Raw genomic sequence first — 22,654 nt, 5'->3', positions numbered from 1 at the left:
GAGGCAACAACAACAGCTTGGGCTCTGCTCGGTCGAGGCTACGAGCATGTAATTCGGCTCATTACAAAAACCAAAAAACAAACAAGCGTCACACACACGCACACACATACAGAGACTGGCTGACGCACACGCACAACAAAAATAACAACTAAATTGTGACTGTGCAAACAATTAGAAAGCAGCAAACGATTTTTGGTTTGGCCCGACATCAATGCGACTAAGCAAACAGCTGCGGAACGCCTCTTGCTGCCACGCCCACACCGTGCACGCCGTGCGCCACTTAGCCGATGTCCAGGGACACGTAACCACATGTTGGGCTGGCGGTTCCCGCTCCCCCTCTCTCACTGTCTCTGTGTCTCTCTCCCCTCTCGCTGTGTGTGTAAAGCAGCTGCAAATTAATTAATTTCCATTTGAATGGAAAACAGCGAAATAAAAACCAAAATAAGGCATAAAAAAATCAACAAATAGCAGACAGAGAAAGGGAGAGAGAGAGAGAGAGGGAGAGAGAGAGAGGGCTGGCAGTTAAATATGCATATACATAAATGCACTTGTGCTGCTGCACTTTGGCGCTGCTGCGGCGCACCCAAAAAGCGCAACCAGTCGAACAATTAATTCGCCAGGAGCAACAACAAACAGACAAACAAACAAATAAACAAGCACAAAGGACAACAGGTTTACAGCCTTTTTATGCGTTTTTATTTTAATTAATTTCTTTCTGCGACCAACATCAAAATTTTGAGCGACTGCCGGCGAGCGAGAGAAGAGATGAGTGAGTGCGAAAAAAAGTGTAGCATACTTTTGTGCGGCTTGATTTATTTCGCGCAAAAAGGATTGACTCGAGCGTTTGAATGGGCGTATGTATGTGTGCGCCACCGCCGCAATGGCCTTGTGTACATGTGTGTGCAGGTGCTTGTCTGTGTGTGTGTGTGTGTGGCTGACTTTGTAAATTAAGTGAGCGTAAACTTTGCGCTATTTGCGTTTGTCTGTTCGCTTGGTTTTCTTTCTGCTGCTGTCGCGCGCACCGCAACAAAATAGCCAAATTAAAAAGCAGGCAAATGTTTAATAAAGGCACACACAAACACACACACATACACACATACAACTGACAGTGCAATTTGACTTTTTACTCAACGTCCGGTTTACGCTCTGCCCATTAAGAAAGGTTTATAATCAAATTATTCATAGGTACATTAGAAAAGAGTAGAAGCGAAGGGGAAGAGAGAGAATGGAGACTTAGAAAAAAGACAAAGAGAGAGCGCTTACACTCACTCGACCTTACTCTTCACTCTCCCTCTCTCCCTCTCTCTCTCTCTCTCTCTCTCTCTCTCTGTCCAACTAGAATATGCAAATTCTTCTCGCTCACTTTGAAACGAATTGAAACTAACTGTATATTTGATTGATTTATCAATCGCTCGCAGCTCTTGCACGTTTTCAAGCATCACAATTATGAGCTTCACAATTCTAAATATGTTTCAATTAAATATCAACTGAGTCGAGCAGCCGCAGCAGCGGTACGCCGCCGAGCGCCCTCATACATATTTATTGGCAGACTACTGAATTCGTTAGTGTCGCCATCTTGTTGCCTTCCCCTGCTCCTGCTCCTGCTCCAGCTCCTGCTGAAAGCAAAGCAAACAAAGGATGCACGAATGGCGCAATAGCAGGCAGGATTAGGAAAGAGATGGAAGAGCGATGGCCGAGGGAGGAACTGAAGAGAGGCCACCGACGAGGGGAGCTGTTGTTGGGGCTTCAGCTGAAAGCAACAGCTCAATATTGTCTAATGGCTGGGATTTGTGTGTGGCATGGGCAACTCTTACTGTTGCTGTTGCTGTTGCTGTTGCTGTTGCTTGCGCGTGCTGCAGCCTTATCAGCCATTGATGACGACAATAACTTGAGCTCACACTCTGCTGTATTTGTGATGGAATTAAATTCAATTTGCTATTTGCCATCTTTCTATTTGATTTGATTATCATCATTCAATATTGCTTTTTATAATTTGTCGCACAGCAGTCAAACAAATTTCATTTGGACTTGCAAAGGCAAGTGTGCAGGCTGCATTCCTGGCGCCACTTCGAATACCTTTTCGATTGCCGTCGATAGAGCACAGATTTCGGCTGAGCAGATTTCCTGCTGCGTTGCAATTGCACTGCGAAGGCAAAACCTGATCTAATATTAAAGTATTTTCTCTCCCCCCGCCCCCCCCCCCCCCCCCCTCTCTCCCTCTCTCTGTCTCCTACTCTTATTGACTGTTTGATTTGGCCAAATATTTGCCATAGAAATATATGCTTTGCTTTTGCTGTGCTTTGCTATTCGTCAATAGGCCTTGCTCTGCTTCTAATTGTCTGCCTCATATCGCTGATGTAATTATGGGAATATTGCAATTTATTACAATTAGCGCTGGCCGCTGTCAGCCGAGTGCGTGGGCGTGACCGGGGGGCGGTTGTCATTGGCAACATGTTCACATAAATTAAGCATAATACAACAAAATATTAACATAATTATAAAATATAGCCAGCGTGGAGCTGAAAGAAAACGCGAACGTAAATTGCGGACAGGCGAAAATAAAATGCAAATGCAAAGCCAATAAAATATTTTTTGTTGCCACTAAAACCCACATATGTGTGTGTGTGTGTGTGTGTGTATGTAATATGATTTACGTTGTGGCAAAATGAAGGCAACAGCGACACCAGCAGCGACAGCGACAGCAGCTGGCCGCAACAAATTTGCGTGTCGTAATCAAATGCGACAGTTTTGACAGGCGGCCAGGCTCATTAGAAGCATTCAGCAAATGTTCAGGTCAGGCATAAAACATGTCATATTCAGGCAACAGCCTGAAACTAAACTCTGCGGTCTGCCAGCCAAGACACTGGCTGGAGCTGGAGAACGGGAGTCTCATCTGGGCGCTGCTATCGGTGTAGCTGGCGAGTTGTAAATGAATTAGTTAATCAAAGCAATTTGCAATTTGCAATTTGCAATTTGCAATCAGCATTTATTGAGCAGCTCTATATGTGCTTGAGTGCACCCGACGCCCTTTGATGCCATTTCACTTAACACTCTTGCCGGTGTCAATCAGCAGAAGCTTTGTTCCGCCGCTGCATTGACTACGCCAGTCGATAGATGGTGGCAGCAAGCACGCTGAAAGGAGCACCAGCAGCAGCAGGAGCAGCAGGAGCAGCAGGAAGAGAAAAAGCGCTACATTAGCCGGCAGCTAGGGGAATTTAATTAAAAAAGCCAAAGGCAAGCCAATTTATGAGGGCGTCCCTGGCGTATGCGCGATGTGTGCTCACATGGCCTGAGCGAGCGAGTGGAGAGCGCAGGGAGAGTCGCGCTGAAAGCGGAGGAGAGCTACGCAGAAAGTAAAATGCGAAAATTAATGGAAAATTAATTAAGTGTCGTTTAATGTTGTCTCAATATAAACGCTTTCAACGCAGCGCAAATTAAATTGTTGTTGCTCACACACGCTGCACCCTCAGTGGTGCTGCCTCTTTTGATTTATTGCCTTTCATGTAGCTGCTGCATTTTGAGTGAAAAGCCTGGGTAAATGCTGACGGCAGGAGCAGGAGTAGGAGTAATTGCAGTGGCAGGAGCAGGGCTTCGGCTAGAGTTTGAAATAAGCTAGCTTGGTTGCCAAGCCAGCAAAGCTACTCCTGCTACTCCTGCTGCTGCTGCTGCTTGCGGCTAGCCACTTGAGCGTTAGCGTGGCCATAAAATTACATTTCGCAATGGGGCCACGTGGCGTATGCGCAATCTCTGCTCACTTTTCATATGCAAAGCAAATGCAATAGTGAATGCAAATAGCAATTTTCATGCGGCTTCAATTCAATCAGCAGCACATTACAAACACGTGCCCATATCACAACCCCTCCCCCCCCCCCCACTTGGTGGTTTTTCAATTTGAAAACGCAATGCCCACCTCCTCCCCCTGCCCCTCCTGCTCACTTACCTTCTTGCAGTAATCAAGCAAATCCATTTTATCACGCAAACATGTGGCGCCCGTTGTCTTCTTGCTGAGGTCCGTTACCCAGCGCCCCTCCTCGGATAGATATTGCGGCTGATAGATTTGTCCGGCTTCGCAGAGCACGGCGATCTGTGGCTCCCAGCGCGGCGAGGCGGCCTGTAAATAATATTTGCAATGCCATGGATTAGTTGCTAATACATTTTCAATCAATGCAATATGTCTATATACATATATATCTGTGCGTGTGTGTGTGTGTGTGTGTGTGTGTGTGCGCAATCAAATCATGGCATATTGCTCAAATATTCATATGTGACTGGACACGGAATAGGCACGACTGCAGCTAAGCCAAGCCAAACCGAACTAAGCTGAGCTGGGCTGAGTGCCCATCAATAGGCAAAGACGCATTCATGTCACGTTCCTTTCCACTCGACATGGGCCACGCTGCACTGAGCCAGCTGCTGGCCCTGTGTGCGTTGAATTAATTGCTGGGCCAACAACTAAAAACGAGTGCTTAAACAAAAACAAAACATGTGCGCAAAAGGTGCAACAAGGCAGTGGGGCAAATGCAGCGAGAAGAGTCTCCCAGTTGGGGATTGAGTAGCAGATTCGTGCCCTGACAAGCCCAAGACATCATCACCGATATCAGTGCAGCAGCAATCAGTCAGAGCCGAAACTGTCAGAAAAATATAATAGCAGCGCTGTGGCAGCTTGCCTCTGCTATACGGTGCGTATACCTAATGGGTGGACATAGACATTAATCATACGCCGCATTGTGCAAGTGAAGCTCGCTCAGCCGTGGGCGTGGCTGAGCGATAAAAAATAATGATGCCACACACAAGCAGAGATAGAAAGAGTGACAGAGAGAGAGAGAGAGAGAGAGAGAGAGAGAGAGAATGAATACGAGTCGGATATAGCAGCAGCAGACGGCACATGTGGCAATCAAGTGAGACAACTGAACTCATTAGGCGGGCCTGGGCGGGCAGAGGGACAGCATGCATGTTGACGGCAGCTAAAACCTCAACGATGTCTTAAATGGTTCATTACAGTTGCCATTGCCAGGCAGCAGGCATCCAGCAGTTGCCAGTTGGCAGTTTGATGAATGGCCCCAGCTGAATTATGCATAGCAAAGCAGGCTCAATAGCTGGATTGATTGAATGATTTTCGGCTTTCGCTTGGCCAACAGCTGACTGGTTTCGGCTCAACTGTCGCGCTCGTCAACAGCTCTCAGCTCACTCTCAGCCCTCAATTAGTTGGCTCTACTTGAGGTCTATTGATGCTTTGAGCCAGATTTTTTCGTGCCGAATTTGATCTCCATTCGCTTCTGGGCCGCAGCTATGGCAACAGGCGAATTAATGCACTGTCCAGCTCTGACGCTTTCAGCGCGGCATCGGAGCACGCATTGTTTTTACTGCCACTCCTGCTGCTGCAAGTTTCCATTAGTTGGCTGGCATTGTTCGGCCTCAGCGCTGATAAGCTGCAGCTTCATGTTTCAACAAACTGAATCTTGAATGAATGCAACGAACGCATTCGCATCTGGCTGTCATTCAAATACAGCATTCAGCATTCAGCATTCAGCATTCAACATTCAGCATTCAGCATTCAGTATTCAGCATGTGCCACTGATTCACTCGCTTAGTGTCTGGGAAAAAAACAAAAACTCGTCAGCGGAATGCTTTCAATAAAGCGCACATGTAGAGCCCGCGCTGCCATGCACACAAAGCATTGTTTGTCCAAATAAAGCTCACTGTCAATTTCCACATTGGAGGCCCCCATATATACTATATATCGTATAGTTATGTGTATTTGCATGCCAGCTGAGCTTCAATAGGGCATGGATTAAAGTCGATCTTGATACAAAATAACTGCGCACCAAATGAGAGCATCAAAGCTTAAATACTTTCAGCTCTTTCACCTGAAGCACTTTATTATTTTTTTTTCTATTTTATTTGATTTTTTACTATGCAACTTTTTGCTAAAAACTTTTCCTGATTGAAAAAGTTACATTCGGCAGGTTGCGGCTGCTGTTGATGCGCATAACGATAGTATTGAATGGGCGACTAACGATAGTATTTACTGCAAATAGTGGGCAATGGGTCAATAGGAATTAGAGCGACTAGCGACTAGTTGGTTAGCTATCGATAATAAGTATAGAGATACCGATAGCTCAATATTGTCCCATCTATGCCCAACTAGAATGTCATTTAGAGAAGAGGAAGAGTACCCAAGCCAATGGGAAATCGAAGAGTTGATTGAGCATTGGAGTCGTATAGGGAATTGAGAAAGAATTGCAATGATTATAACCAGTATATTAAATATATATATATATATATATATATATATATATATATATATATATATATATATATATATATATATATATATATATATTATATATGATAACAGAAGCTTAAGATAAAATTTGAAGAAAATCGTATGCACTATATATGAGCATGTGTATAATTATAGCTGGGTATCTGAGCTCAAGTAGTGCGATTGTATAGTGTTTCTCCAGTGTGGAATGATTTTCTAAGCAATTAAGTTTTTTCAGCAGAACTCAAAGCAAATAAATCAAAGTTTTTCTATGACATTCAGTTGTTGATGCAGTTTTAAGTTCAGCTACAAGAGAGTTAATGTAAGCTTTATTCTTTGCCTATATCTTCCAAACATTTTATATATCTTACTGTGTAAATAAATTTCTTAAAGAAGCTTAGTTTTGTGACAGATTGCCAAATTTTTAGTAACCTTATTTTTTCAATTTTCACAAAATATTTGCTAAAACGATCTATAGCCTATTTATTTTTAATTTCAGCAAAAATAAAAACAACTCTTGTGGAATCAACTTAGAGGACTGTAACTCGAATAGCACAGGAAAAATTCAACACTTAGTGGAGCACATGGATCCAGTTGAGACTTTTCATTTTCATATACATAAATGAGAATTTATATATGAATTCCTCTCGCACTCAGTTTATAAACTGCATATATGAATTCTCAGCTACATTCCCTTCTATATTTTTATGTTCATTTGATTTGAAAGCGTCTCTGCTCAGTTTCTCTTTGCGTCTGGCTGCACAGCTTAAGCTGCCGTCTGTCAACTGGGAAGAGTCTTATGCCCAGCTTTCTCTGCCCGGCTTGATTATCCGCAATATTCGAGCGTATTTTGTGTTGTTTTTCTGTTATGATAAGAGCACGAAAATCGAGTTGGCCAACGGTTCGTTGAGCTCGACGCTGTGTCGGGTCGCTGGGCTGGTGTCTGTGCAAACTCCATTATCAAAATGCATTTGCATTAAATAAAACTGGCTGCTGCTCCCCACTCCTGCTGCTCCTTCGCTTCACTAATAAATATAATAATAGTCTGCGCCTCTGGCATATGTGAGCGGCGCGTGTATCAAGCCTGGATGACAGCTCCTTCGGCTAGGCTGAGTAGAGCCTCGGCTATAGGTACTTGGCTCATGCGGCTATCCATCCACACACCGAATGCCATCGCTCATGTGTTGTTCACTCTCTCAGACATCGCCCCTCCACTCTCTCTCACTCTTTCTCTCTCGCTCTCTCTCTCTCTCTCTCTGTGTGTACTCAACTATTTCAAAAGTAATTAAGTTGGCAAAAAGGCGGAAACATGCTCGTTCTTCAGCTCAACGTCGCCTTGCCAGTGACGTGCCAGCATTTTTCCAGGCAATCTAATAATTCACAAAACAACACACACACACACACATACACATATATATGTATATATGCACACTATATATGTATACAGATTTAACATTTTGCCTGCTGTTTGCATGTGAAAAATTTGTTGGCCCAAGCTTTTGGCTTGGCTTTATGTTTGTCTTTTCGACGTCATTGTTGCAATCAGCTTTGTTATTGTTGTTGCCATTGCTGCTGCTCCTGCTGCTGCTGCTGCTGTCAACGATGACACCATAGTCTATGCCAAACAACATGAACTGCAATTTCAGCTGCCGTTGGCTACAGAGAGCGAGGGGCATATTAAATAACGTCGTTGTCCGTGTTCGGACGCAATCTAGCAGAATTAAGGCAAACACTGACGCAATCAGAGCAAACTTTGTCAACATATAATATGCATGCTCGAGCATACCCTGTAATCTGGCCAGCATGAGCCGCGCAGGCAGCCCAAAGGCAGTTGCTCGCCTCGGCTCAAACAAAGTCAAAGTTCGCATAGTTCGCGTTCCGCCTGCCAGGGGCTGTTTATGAGTTTTGAGTCTTGGGCAGCGGCAATCAGCAGATGCTAATCAAAAGCGATGATGTACTCGAGGTCGAGGCGAGTGCTGCCAATCATCGGAAATGAGTCGGCAACAATTTGCTGCTGGCTGTTGGCAGTGCAGAGCCAAACGGTTGACTGACTCATTGCCAGGCGGCAATCCAAATCGAAATTAAACACAGGGCAGAGAGAGAGAGAGAGAGAGAGAGGGACGGCGCATGCAATGCAGCGGAAACGGAAGCGGATGTTGCAACGGGGTGGCCCAGGCGCCAGAGTCAGAGCCAGAGTCAGAGCCAGAGCCAGAGCCAAAGGCAACGGCAATTGCATTTGCCAAAAGTCTACAGGCCAACATATTGTATATACATATATGTATCTATATATGTGTATATGCATGTATGTTTGCTTCATTGTATATATGTTGGCCGTCAGGTACGCCCACACCTGTGAATCAAAGCCGCTTTCGCGAGCCAATAACAGGCCAACAGGGCAATCAAACGCACGCCTCGACTGCCGCCTGCTGGACGCATGGGCGTGGCAACAGTGCTGCACTGTATACAGTACGGTGCGATGCACTGCGGACACGGTTCAGCTCTGTTCAATTCAGTTCAGGTAGCCAAAAGGCAGACAGGGGCGTTGAGTGCTTTGTCAGTTGACTGACAAACAGTCAGGCCCCTTAGACAAGCAGCTAACGTGGGCTATAGGGCATAAATCAGCATCGGATTGACAGCAGGTGCATACAAAATATATTAGCACACGAGGAGTGGGGGGGGGGAGGAGGAAATGTGGAAAAATGCCCAGAACTTGGAGTGGATGCGGCAAGGAGAGGCGATTCAAGTCTAACTCAACGACAGCCTCAGCTGAGCCAGACCAAAGTCTCACTCAATGCCAGAGAGAAGACAGACTCCAATTGGATTATGTATTTACTGCGAAACTTAATACACTCGGCTGACAAAATTTCGCAAAAAAAAAAGAGAGAATAGAAAGGAAAACGTGAAGTGGAAGCAAGAAATCAAATTAGTGCCAGGGATAAATTCATATCAGTTTATAATGTAGTTGGGCAAATTGATTTTCGGAATCGAATTGAAGCGGAGTCGACCTTAAATCGATCGAAATTCCATTCCATTTCAGAGACGGCGAATTTATGGCAAACAGCTCCAATGGGAATAGCAAAGCAAACTGGGCAATAAGTAGATGCTACTTATAATGCGCCACTGGCAGCGACGCCAGCGACGACTGCGACTGCGACGATGACTGCGGCTAAGACTGAGACAGTGGGACTGTGGGCAGCAAGACACAATTATGTTAATGTTTACTCGACCGTAATTAACTCAAATTTATGATATTTTAATTTCGCCTGCGTGGGCGTGGCTGGCGACAGGCGACACGCGAGCGAAAGAGATGGAGCGAGCGAGCAAAAGCTGAAAACGTTTGCAGGCAAAAACCCAAAACCAAAGCGAAAGAAAAACACAAAGAAATTGCGTTATAATAGCGCACGTAAAAAGTTTTTCCTCTCTCTCTCTCTCTCTCCCTCTCTCTCTTTGTGTCTCCCTCTCTCCGACCAGTTTTCCATTTCGCTCTGCAGCCGGAAACAGCGCCACAGACAAATACATTTTTAATGCGGGCGCGTTAAAAAAAAGAACAAATACATTAAAACTTTGTGTCTCGCAATGTCGAGAATCGAATGCTCTTCACAAAGTCTAGACGGGAATAGATGGGAGTAGGCCTTGTTGAAATAGTTGCCACTAACAAGACACAGGCGTAGAGGTAGTAGATAATATTATAGTTGGGTAGGGAGTAGTACGAGAAGAATGAGTATTGGTAGTATAATGGGAGTGGTATATAGAATGCAATGTAGTAATAGTAGTATGTAGTAATAGTGGTATAGTGTAGTAGCATTCGTGAAAATATTGGTAGTAAAGAGTAAAGAGCAGTAGAGGTTAAAGTGGCGTACCTAAGCAATAGTTATAGTATGAGTAGTAGAATAGGTCGTAGTAAAAGTAGTATAAGAAAGAATTAGTAGTAGTATAAGTAGTATAAGTAATAGAAGTATAAGTAAATTTTAGTAGTTAGTAGTGGTATAAGTAGTATAAGTAATATCAGTATATGTAAATAGTAGTAGTATAAGTAGTAGCAGTTTAAGTAGTATCAGTATAAGTAAGTAATAGTAGTATAGAAAGTAGCAGTGTAAGTAGTAGTAGTATAAAAAAGTAGTAGTAGTAAAAGTAATAGCAGTATAAGTAGTAGTAGTATAAATAAGTAGTAGTAGTAAAAGTAATAGCAGTATAAGTAGTAGTAGTATAAATAAGTAGTAGTAGTATAAGTAGTATCAGTATAAGTAGTAGCAAAAGTAGTAGTAGTATAAGTAGTATCAGTATAAATAAGTAGTAGTAAAAGTAGTATTTTAAGTCGGAGTAGAAGTAGTATAATTGACAGTAATATGAGTAGTTGTAGAAATATAGTTAGTAGTAGTATAAATAGTTTGAGTAGTAATAACAGTATCTGTAGTATGTGGTATAAGAAGCAGTATTATTATCAGTACTTGTATTATCATTGGTAGTAGTAGATGTAGAGTGTGGAGTAGCTAAAGAAATATTAACTGCCGGTATAGTAGTAAAATATATAGTCATTGTAGTAGACGTAGTAGCTGCACGAGAGCCGTAGTTTTAGTAGTAGTAGTAGCAGCAATGGCAAAATAGGTAATATGACTAAGCAAGCCAAGTACTTTAACTAGCCACAAAATCGAGTCCAACGGTTGCTTCGCTCTTATTGCTGTGTTCATTGTCTTGTTAATAAAACTTAGATATAAATTTCATCGACTCGCAATAACGGACAAATATTTATCCTTATTGATGCATCGCCAAAGTGAAGGGACTCTTCTCTTCCACTTCTCTCTCTCTGTATCGTTCTGTCTCTGCCTGGTAGTGCCCTACTCAGCTGGTGACAGGGACTTAATAACCTTTGCTTGGGCATGGAAAATGTGTAAAAATTGGAAAAAATGAGCCAAATATTTATTGTTGGCCAAAGTCGGCGAAGAAGCGACGCAAAGCTGGGCAAAGTGCTGCCACACGAGATGGGGAGGCTGGCAGGGCTGAGCGGGCGGAAGAACGGTGTTGTGCATGTTAAATGCGGACAGGCATGAAAACAACACGTAGCGAATGCAAGACAAATAGTGAAAAATGGCTGTAAAAAAAAGAAGAAAAAACTGAAAGAAAATGAAAAGAAAAACCAGACCAAACGAAAACGAGAAAAAATGAAAATAAAAGAAAAGAATAATGGACGAAAATGGGGCAGGCGGCAAGCGTGGGGCGTTTGTGTGTGGGCAGGAAAGGGGCGGCGGCACGCGACTCAGTTAAAAGTTTTTAAATTCTTAATGGCATACACTTGCACACCCCAACACACACACATGCACACGCATGTACAACAACTTTTTTCGTTTGAGTAAGAAATTTGTTTAAATTGATGTTTTATCTATGTTCATTCAAACTGTTCCAGATAGTCGTAAAACAGTTTAATTAAAAGCAGCAGGAGCAAATCATGTCAGTTAAATACATTAATCCACACTCACACACACACACACACACACACACACACACATACGCACACATACTCACACTCAAGCAGCTGTCACACACGCTGTGACTATTATTTATGAGTTTTCTACGTTTCGTTTTTTGCCTTTTGTGCATTTCTCGCTTTTTGGCATTAAATTTTTTTATTTGCTGTTTTTTTGTTTTTTGTTTTTGTGTCTCATGTTGTGTCGAGGCTCAATTTCGAGTGTCAAAGCATTCCGCAGTTGTTGTCTGTAGCCACTTGGTGACTCAGCAAAATACAGCACAAACAAACTCACACGCACACACACGCACAGACACAAACAGGCTGCAATTGCTTGTTTGCCTCTGGCATTTGCCATAAAATTTCAGCGCTTTGCCTCTGTCCGTTTGCAGCATCGAATTTGTGGACAGAAAGAGACAGAAAGAGCTAGAGACATTCCAAAAATAGAGAGTAGTATGCACGCTCACAGAGACACACATACACACACACGAACAGGCACACGCACACGCACTCATATTGAAAATCTGCAAAATGCACTCAAAACTTGAAAAGCTTCCAAAAACTCGAAAAGCAGAAACTTTGACTCGAAGTTTTCGCAAAATGCAGCCTCTGCCATCTTCAATCAGCATGTGTTTGTGTGTGCGTGTCGGTGTGTGGACATGCAGGTAAGTCAGACAAGTGATTGCTTTGATGGATTCCAGCACAAACACCCACACATTCACAGTCACACACTCACGCACACAGATGCAGAGGAATTAAATTAAATTTGCCTGAAAGTATGCAACACAATTTTTTCGGCAACTTTGTAACCAAACTGTGTTAGTATAAGTGTGTGAGTGTGCGTGTGTGTGTGTGTGTAAGCGATTGAGTGTGTGTGCAGAGTACTTCTAATTGACGCTGCAAACAGCAGTTTTAATTACATTTGCTGGCATAGCTTGAGTAGATGCAGGCGCTGCAGCAACGGCTGCCATGATTTTTGCTCTATTTCAAGTCGTTTTTCCTCTTTTGCTTTTTTTTCTGTTTTTTTTTTTTGAATACTTTCATTTAGTTTTTGATATACTTGAGTGGTTGCTGGGCTCTTTTCATTCATTTTTTTGCCATGTTAGTCGACATTAACATAATTATTTTTAGCTTGTGGCTGGATTAGAGAGCCCTGAAATGCAGTCTCGTCTAATTGATTTTACATAGACAACTTGACAGTATCTGCAAGCAGCGGCAGAGGCAGCGGCAGCGACAGAGGCAGAGGCAGCAGCTCTTCAATTATCCAAGTATTGGGCAAATCGAATTACCTTCAATTCAGTTTGTTCCATTGCTTATTTTTGTAAATGAAACAGCAGCAGTCCAGGGCTTCGATTTCGATTCGTATTTGATTTTGACTTTCGTTTTGCTCTCTGTGGCTTTTAGCTGATTTAGGTTATGGCCCACAGCTGCTGCCCCACCACCCGGCCAGCCCCATCGCCATCTAATCGCCAACTCCGCCGCAGTGACACAGTTCGTTATTGGTCGATTTGGCAGAGGTCACCGCGCCAAATTGCCTGTCGTTTTCCAGTTTAGTCTCATCCGTTGGGTTTCTCTCTCTGTCTCTATCTAGTTCACGTTCTCTCTCTCATTCTGCTGCCCTCTTTTTATCCATGGCAGAGCTTCGGGCTAATTGAGTGTGATTTGAATGCTAGAAGTGATGGCAAATGGAATTGTCCTGTACGTTTAATGGCCATCAATTCGATGATGCCGAGGCAACGTCACAAAAGTGCTAGAATAACGAGTTATCGCTCTCTTTTCATCTGACATCTGAATCTGATTAGTTAGTCGCCCTTGCAATTCGTTACGTAAAAACGAAATTTAATTCAAGCAGCGATAACATTGTAATCATCGAATCTTCCCAGCGTATCTGTATCTGTATCTGTATCTGTATCTGTATCTGTATCTGTATCTGTATCTGTATCTGTATCTGTATCTGTATCTATCTGTATCTGTATCTGTATCTGTATCTGTATCTGTATCTGTATCTGTATCTGTATCTGTATCTGTATCTGTATCTGTATCTGTATCTGTATCTGTATCTGTATCTGTATCTGTATCTGTATCTGTATCTGTATCTGTATCTGTATCTGTATCTGTATCTGTATCTGTATCTGTATCTGTATCTGTATCTGTATCTGTATCTGTATCTGTATCTGTATCTGTATCTGTATCTGTATCTGTATCTGTATCTGTATCTGTATCTGTATCTGTATCTGTATCTGTATCTGTATCTGTATCTGTATCTGTATCTGTATCTGTATCTGTATCTGTATCTGTATCTGTATCTGTATCTGTATCTGTATCTGTATCTGTATCTGTATCTGTATCTGTATCTGTATCTGTATCTGTATCTGTATCTGTATCTGTATCTGTATCTGTATCTGTATCTGTATCTGTATCTGTATCTGTATCTGTATCTGTATCTGTATCTGTATCTGTATCTGTATCTGTATCTGTATCTGTATCTGTATCTGTATCTGTATCTGTATCTGTATCTGTATCTGTATCTGTATCTGTATCTGCAATAAAATGTATCTGCATCTGCACTCGCATCTTTTATGGTAAATGAAATTTATATGCAAAATAAGCTGCAGCATCTATTGATGTCTCGCCTGCTCTAAATCTGAGCATTTATGGATCTGCAGCTGCATCCATGTATATATGCATACATATATATATATGTATTTATTTGTCTCTATCTGTATCTTTGCAGCTCTTTGCTGCTTTTACATTGAATTCAATTTGTATTGGAGATTTTATCTACATTTTCATTTTGATTTATGTCTTTTAACATTTGAATGAACTCGAATATGTGGCCAGGCGGCAAGGCTCACGGCTTACAGCTGCAGCTCAATTTGTATGCGATACGCCTGCATCTGTACCCTTGGCTGCTTTTATTAGGAGTTATATATTTATGCGTAGCTGAGTGTTTGCATGTGATCTTATGACTTGTCTTCAGTGTGAAAGCAATATGTCTGTATTTAGCTCTGCTGCTGCATGCAGCTGCAGCTCTAGTTGCAAATCATATTCACTTTAATATAAATAATCACATGGTTAAAGCTCACAAATGCCAGCTGACTTGTGGCGTGCGTGAGCTAAATCAAACTCTTTTAAACAACTCTATCGCAAAGCTGTCGCAGCTCTTTGATTCACTAAGCGCACGGCGTGGGGCTCATGGACCTAAATCAAATTGGAGTTACTCTATATAAACTGCAAATTAAACGAGCGCCGCAAATTAATACTGAATCAGCAGGGCAATCAGCAAAATTACGCAACGCGAATGCGTCTGGTGCGGTTCGCAGTTGGTTATGGATCCGGTTCCGGCTGGCAGGGGCGGGGCAGCCGCGCTCCATTTGGCAATGGCAGAGCGTATAATATGGGACCACGAGCGTGACCACGTCCGCATGGGATATACATGGGCATTAATGGGCCTAAAACGTTCTGCAATGCATTAAAATAAGGCTAACAAATTTTAAGCCGGCCACAAATTGTTGGGGCTTAAAGCGTCTGCCGTCAGTCGCCTCGCCAGCAACAACAACAACAACAACAACAGAAAGCGCTTCATAATAAATATGATTAATAATACAGCTTTTTATCTCTACATATACAATAGACTGTACATATGTGTGCGTGTGTGTGTGTGTCTGGTACAGTTGGCCACAAAATTCACAATTTGCATGGAATGCATTAAAGTTGGCCACGCAGCCAAACTCAAATCCACGAAATTTATTATTGCCGCAAAGTGCTGCAGCAGCCCCGCCTCCCTCTGGCGCCTCCTGCTCGCTTGCTCGGCCGAAATATTTGCGTATAATCGAATAAGAAACATTAAAAAAAAAAAAATGAGTGGAAAAATTAAAAAGCCGACGAGAGCAAATGTGCTGCGTGTTCTCTCCCTCTCTCTCTCCCTCTCTGGTCTCTCGCTCTCGCTCTGTCCATGCCGAGGCCGTCCATGACGAGGCATTGCAATTCAATTAAGTGTAAAAACTAATTAAGTGACTCTGGCATGGCCCGGCCAGAAGCATTGCCAGCGCCTGCTGCTGGCTGCTGAATGCTGCTTTTAGGGGGCTATTAGGCGCTGCCACGCCCCTACCCAGTGTGTGTGTGTGTTGAGTGTGTGTATGTTGTGTGCTGCATACTTTTTGGTAAAACTTTGGCGTGCGTCAAAAATAAATTGAAACCGGAAGCAGTCACAAATACTCGCACACACACACACACACAGAGAAAGAATGGGAGCGAGGGTGAGCGTGTGTTCGTGCGTGTTTCAAGATGGCGACTTTGACAACACTTGGGCCTAATGGCAGTCTGACAGTGTGGCAGGCAGTCTGACAGGCAAAAACTTTGCCCTGACAGCGACTAATTCTCATTCTGTAGATGCACAGTCACCCCTCCCCCCTCCCCTAGCTGCTGCCACCAGCCCCACACCCCTAGCCCCCTATACCCTACACCCTGCCCATCATCCATACGAACGTACCGTCTTACGCCGTACGCCTTACGCCGTACGCCTTACGCCTTACGTCTTCGCCCACCTCTGCGTATCCGGCACAACCAAATCCATTTCCATACCCGTACCGTGCCCCGGTATTTTGCTATTTCCCCAATTCCCATTTTCATTTTAATCGCACAGCGTAAGCGTAAGCCAAATGAAAAGCTTTTTCAATTTATTTTCTCGCATCTTGCCTTACCTAGCAGCAGCAGCAGCAGCAGCAGCAGCGGCAGAGAGTGTAAACCTTTGATGCTTAATCATTTGGCATGTGGCAGTGGAGTAAAGTCTCAACGCTTGCGTAGCTCAAGCTGCTGCCGCACTTAATATCCTGTATACAAGCACACACACACACACACACATGCACAACAATGGATGCTCTGCCTGGGATAATTTATGCTTTTTACAATATTAAAGCGGATTATTGTTGGCTCTCGAAGATTGCAGCGTGCACAGTTGGCTCCTGCTCGCTTCTTAGTGCACAAGTGCACAGTTAGTCAATGTCGCCGGATTGTCATATCGAGTGCCACTTATAACCGTAAACATAAACCTGCAACTGTGTAAGCTTAAAACGAACTTCCGATAAGCCGGCTGACGGCTTGGCTGCTTGGCTGACGGCTTGGCTGCCTTGGCTGCCTTGCGCAACTACTAATTGCATTGCTCGCCACTCAGCTGAAGCTGCAGCTCTCGGCTTTAGCTGGATAATTGCACGAGCTGGCAGGAATTGGCGCTGCGGACGCGCACAGGCAGACACAAGTCATGGCAGTGGCTTTGATAAGCGTTGATTTAAGCTTTAGTCACTTCACGCTCATTATACAAACAAACACACACACACACAGAGAGACACATACACGCATGCACGCACACACACACATGCTTTGAGGTGCTCAGATGCTAGATAAAGGCAGCCAAAGGCCATGATTGATTCGAACGACGACGTGGCACAGTTTAGTACATTAAATCAGTTTGTGCCCCGGGGCTGGGCTGGCTTCACTGGCTACTGTAGCTTACTGTGTTGCAATTGTTTATCTGTGTGTGTGTGTGTGTGTGTGTGTGTGTGTATCCGTGTTCATCTGTTTATCTGCTTTATCGTGCTGTTGCTGTTTGTGTGCGCACTTTGTTTGGTATTTCGATTTGCTTTGCTTTTCCGTTGCGCTGGCAACGTTACGTTTGCGTTTTTCTCATTATCTTGCTGAAGTGAAGTCAATGAATTACACACAAGCACACACACACACACACACACACACAAGCACACACACACTAACAGTGAGGCAGCTCAACAAATACGAAAAATAGAGGGGAAAAAAACTGAAAACTTAAGTCGACACATGGGGCGTATGCGCAATTTACCCAACATGCTGATGACGCTGAAGGTATACGGTTAGCGGGCGCGTGGGAGCGAGATAGCGCTAGCATGCAACCGAAACCCTTTGGCACACACGCAAATTTGCAAAATAGCTGCAACAGTAGCTGCCTCAGCTGAAAGGTGCCAGAACATGCGACACCACCCTAAGGTAAAGGCCACAAAACTTCTGCCATTGAATTTTGCGGTTGCATTTTCGAGCCGTGCTGGGCTGGGCTTAGCTGCCTGTGTCAGAGAGTGTCAGAGAGCTTGTCTCCCAGGCGTCTTAATTAAGTGTAGAAAGTGCACAGCCAGCAGCAGCAGCAGCAATAGCAGGAGCAGGAGCAGCAGAAGCAGCAGCAACATCTCCAACAACAACTGCAGCGGCAGAAGCATCTGATAATAATTCGAGGCACACGCCTAGAGGACAATGGGCCAGTAGTTGTTAAAATATGTATGCCAAAGCATATACGTGAGCAGAAAAGTATTTGTGTTTCGATAAACGATAAGTAGACGTGATATCGATTAAATTAAATATACAATATATTCAAGATGACATTTCGATTAGAGAGATGAAGAGAAAAAGCATTCGAATTGTGCCAGCCCTAAGAGTCAGTCAAGCTATAGTCTCGTTTATTATTCGATTCTATATATGTCTATATATAATATATGCATATAAAAACTTTATAAAACTGTCAACAAAAAATCATGAGCTTTGATGCTTAGTTTATGAATAAAATAGAATGTATTTGCAGTTTGATAAGTCGATGCAAATATTAAGCGATAAATCAAATGGAGCTGAAGTAAAAATAATAACTAATATTAAGCTCTTATTGGATGAATGAGTCAAATATGTGCTCAAGAAATCGATAACGATATTAATCGGAGCTTGCAATTTACATATTAGACTAAGCGAAGGCGATATATTACAGAAATATAAGGAACCCTTAGCGCAGTACTCGAAATTGTTAATAAAAATGAAGCTGATATGTCTGCCATACGAGTGACTTCCTAGCTCGACAATTCGATAACAATATTGATCGATATTTTCAATTTACTAGATGGAATGCAGACAATTATCAAAGTCTTATCGAGAGTTCATTTTCTAGCTTAAATTTTCATTCGCTGACTCAACCCCGACTTCGACCCATTGTGCGAGTGAGCTGTGTTGCGTTATATGACTGTGTATGTGGGTATGTGTGTGCGTGTGTGTGTTAATGGGTCGTCAGGGGTGGAGTCATGCCATCTTAAGACCCGAGCTCACACACAGGCGCGCAGCTGAAATGATGATGATGATGGAGTGCAATTACTTGAGGCGGAAGCGACAGTAGTAGCTGCGTGGCAAAGGGCGTTCAGGGCGTGGCCGGTTACGGGGCCGGGGCCAAAGTGCGCCAACCAAATGAACTTTAATTAAATTCTTTATATGCATGCCTGTGCGTACATATTTCCTTTACTTCAGCTCCTTCGCACAAAGCCATTATAAAATGTCATCCGGTTTGGGTTGTTAAGAAGGCGCCAGAGCACAAATATGGACTGACTGTCTTTAAGGCGCGCCCAGGCAGCAGCAGAGATGTTGCTGACAAATTGAGCTGAGATGCAGCACTGACCGGCAGGCAGAGGTAAGGCCTCTCAACAATATTTGAGCTGCCTTCAATTGCAGTCGCAGCTGCGTCGTCAGGTGTAGCAAATAAATTAAAAATTTCAGCATTTGTCGACTTTGCCGTGAACTTTTACACTCTGACTCTATTTATTTTCTATTCATGATTCTCTCTCTTCCTTTCTCTCTTTCTCTCTCCCTCTCTCTCTCGCTGTTGCTCTTCATTTTATTTACAATAAGTTTGAGTGCATTTGCTAGCGTCGCCTGGACACACAAAGGTCGCACAACTTTTCACTTTTCTTTATTATTATTTTTCTGGAATTTCCGTTGCTCCATTTGAATAGCTAAACAGCGCTGGAGAAAGGGTATAGGCGTGATGGTAGTAGCTGACAAACTATGTCAAAACTTGGAATTTTCTCTCACATATCTGAGTTATTTGTAGATAGCTGTTGAAATTTGCCTTTAAAGCAGAGGAATACATTCCTTTCACATTCCTCGAGTTGATTTTCTGTGAAGCGACGAAGAGCTGGGCTGGCCTTTGATTTATACATATGCATGTACATAAATATGTTGGCATTCATATATTAACATTTCATATATTCACATATTATATTCATGTATATGCAAATATTCAGGTGTTGGCATTCATATGTTAACATTCAGATACGAACATATAATTATATTCAGATTTCATATGTCAACATTTAATATGTTAACATTTGTAAACTAACATATCAGATATTAACATTTCATATGTTAACATTGCTTTGTCAACATTTCTAATATTTTATATGCCGAAATTCGTATGTCAACATTCCATATACTAACATTTCAAATATTAACATTTTAACATTTAACATTAACATTAAATTTTAACATTTTTTAACATTTGATATGTTAACATTCGTATGTCAACTATTTATATACCAACAATTCATATTTCAACATTCATATATTAAAATTTCCCTCCAGAAGTTTTTTAGCCAAGCATTTTTCTTCTCTTGTTGGTTTCTGTTAGAGCATTTGCTCTTCGGCCTGGCCTTCAATTTTCAATTGGCCGCTGTCCAGTTTTGCGCCTTTGCTCATTATGCGCGCAACAACAGCAACAACAACAACAACAACAATTGTAACAAACTTCAGTTTTGATAAAAAGTAAACGAGCTTCAGTTTTTGTGCTACATAAAGTGAATAATAAAAAAAAAAAAAATACTAGGAGCTGGGAAACAAAAAAAAACATCGAAATTATTTGCAAATGTAAAAGTTTTGTCCTTCTTCTGTCAGCTGTTTTCATTTATTTCCTGTTTACTTTTGTCGTTGTTGTTGTTGTTGTTGTGTCAACACGACGCCATTTTGTTTTCTTGTTTAAACGCCCCGTTACCGTTATAGTTGCCATGCCGGCCCGCCTCTCGCCTCCCGCCTAATATTTGTGCATAAGTATTTAGCAAAAGTTGCAAAAACAAAGGCACCCAAACAAAATGTGGAGCGAGACGAATAAAAGAGCGGGCCAGCTTAAAAATTAGTACAATTAAGTTTAATAGACGTAATTTTTAGTGACGCCCGAGCCACGGCCAGAGCGAGAAGGACCCAGCTGGGCCCCAGCCAGCAGCTGCCCGCCCTGTGCAACTGTGGACTCTGCTCGGCTCTGCTCTGGCATTTAACAAGTTCATAATGGCGAAATATGCAATGCGAGCAGTGCGCCTTAACAGCACTTGGACACTTGAATGGCACCCAATTACAAAACTGTGCAAACTTGTAGTCCACACCAAAATGGCAGCGAGGGGGCGGGGGCTCAGTGGGGACAGCTGGGAGACAAATCACATGATATGAGGGCTGCTCGAGTAGTGGAAGCGACTTTTGTTTTGTTATCACATTTTATAGCTCTAACAGAAAAAAAACACAACACACAAGACAATGGCCGAAATAGATTGAAGAAGAGAGAAAGAGAAAGAGAGAGCGAGACAGGGAGAATGAGGGAAACTCAGATATAGAGAGGGCGCACTAAATAATGAGTGCTGTATTATTTATGTGCACCAAAAAAAAAAATAAGGAAAAAAAACTATCGACAGCTCTGGGGACCTGTTTTTATGATAGAAGTCATAGAGCGGAACGTGCCGCACAAATGTTGCAAGTGGCATGTGGAAGTGGCATGTGGCATGTGGCATGCGGCATGTGGCATGTGGCAACTGACGAGCCACACCATGGATCGATAACTTCAATCTATGCCACAATCGCATAAAAACAAAACAACTGTCGTTGGGCCACTTATCAAGCACCTAATCTTATACTATATACACGAAGTTAACTTAGTTTGTGTGGGCTTAGTGCGATCACACAGGAGAGTTCCTATGCGCGATAAGTTATCGATAACATTTTTATACTGAAATACACATTATAATTTGTCATTTAAGTGAGGTTTGGTGAGTGCTTAATGGCGGAGATTATTACAAAAGTATTCCAAGTATTTCTAGTATTGACCTAATACTGCAGAAGGCCGAGAAATGTTCTAGTCGAAAGATTTCAAATAGAAGAAAAATATTAAATAGAAAATAGAAACAAAATAGAATCTAACCCTTGAGGCACTGCCAGTCAAGCCATTGCAAACATTTGACTCATATGTCAATAGCTTGACTATAGTTTCAAAGTAATACCATAAACGGCCCATGATTTCATCGCCATGTTTACTCGATAGCTATCGCTGTTATTTGGTGAGCGGCAGCTTGACATTTGGCTAATGAACTCTCAATTATTCTAGATTGGAACAGACTTTTCTTGCAATGGGTTCTTTCAACTTTGGCGTTTTGCATTTGCTATCGATGACATATCGATATGCATACTTATTAGCAGCCCAGCGCGGCTTGTGTCGCCAGTGCTGCCACTTGGCCAGACAAAAAGTGTTGCCTGCATTTGTTTAGGGTTGACAGCCTCATTTGCTTGTTTTTTTCCCCCCTTTCTTTTTCTCTCTCTCTCTCTCTCTTGTCATCTAGTTTGCACATTGTATTTGGCTCTGTCTTTGTCTCCGGCTGCAGCTGGGGTTTGAGGCAGCTGCTGCTGATGCTGCGGCTTTGTTCTTCATTCATTACACATCTTGAAATTGGCTTTGTTGTGACTTGTTCCACTTCTTTGTGTCTTGCTTGTTGTAATCTGTAAAGTCTGCATTGCTTCAAATCCATAAAATACACACACACACACACACATAAGAGATGAGTACAACCCCAAAAACTGGAGTGGAATGAACCTAACCAAGGCGTAATTTCCTTTCTTTTTGCTGTCGCGTTGTTGCGTATTCTCTTATGTTTTTATTTTGTTACTTGTTTTGTATTTTATTTTCTGCCTCAACTGCTTGTTGTACTTCAAGCCAACTGGCCAACTGGTGTGGGCGGGGCGAGTGGGCGTGCAAGTCGACAGCGGCCGAAAGGAAGTTTACTTTGTCGCAGTGTCATTTATTTTGGCATTTTTGCCACTGACGTTTGTCCCGTTCGCTGCTGTTG

The 22,654-nt window shown here is 42.7% G+C and overlaps 1 protein-coding gene and 1 long non-coding RNA gene across 15 annotated transcripts in view; both read right to left on the bottom strand.

Annotated features, from left to right (window-relative positions):
• The window catches only part of LOC149090638 (uncharacterized), a 194,102-nt gene that overhangs the window by 17,834 nt on the left and 153,614 nt on the right, over window positions 1–22,654 (bottom strand). The gene's annotated exons all lie outside the window — the stretch shown is intronic.
• Window positions 1–22,654, bottom strand: part of Appl (amyloid-beta-like protein) — a 61,371-nt gene that overhangs the window by 17,834 nt on the left and 20,883 nt on the right. For all 14 annotated transcript variants that reach the window (XM_089265159.1, XM_089265163.1, XM_089265169.1 and 11 more), the window contains exon 3: window positions 3,941–4,111. In XM_089265159.1, coding sequence (XP_089121285.1) covers window positions 3,941–4,111 — 171 coding nt within the window. The remainder of the gene's footprint in view (window positions 1–3,940; window positions 4,112–22,654) is intronic.

The sequence above is a fragment of the Drosophila navojoa genome, chromosome X, assembly GCF_054131105.1.
Source record: "Drosophila navojoa isolate 15081-1374.11 chromosome X, UAZ_NAV_1.0, whole genome shotgun sequence".
Classification (NCBI taxonomy): domain Eukaryota; kingdom Metazoa; phylum Arthropoda; class Insecta; order Diptera; family Drosophilidae; genus Drosophila; species Drosophila navojoa.
This window is presented reverse-complemented; position numbering and strand designations above follow the sequence as displayed.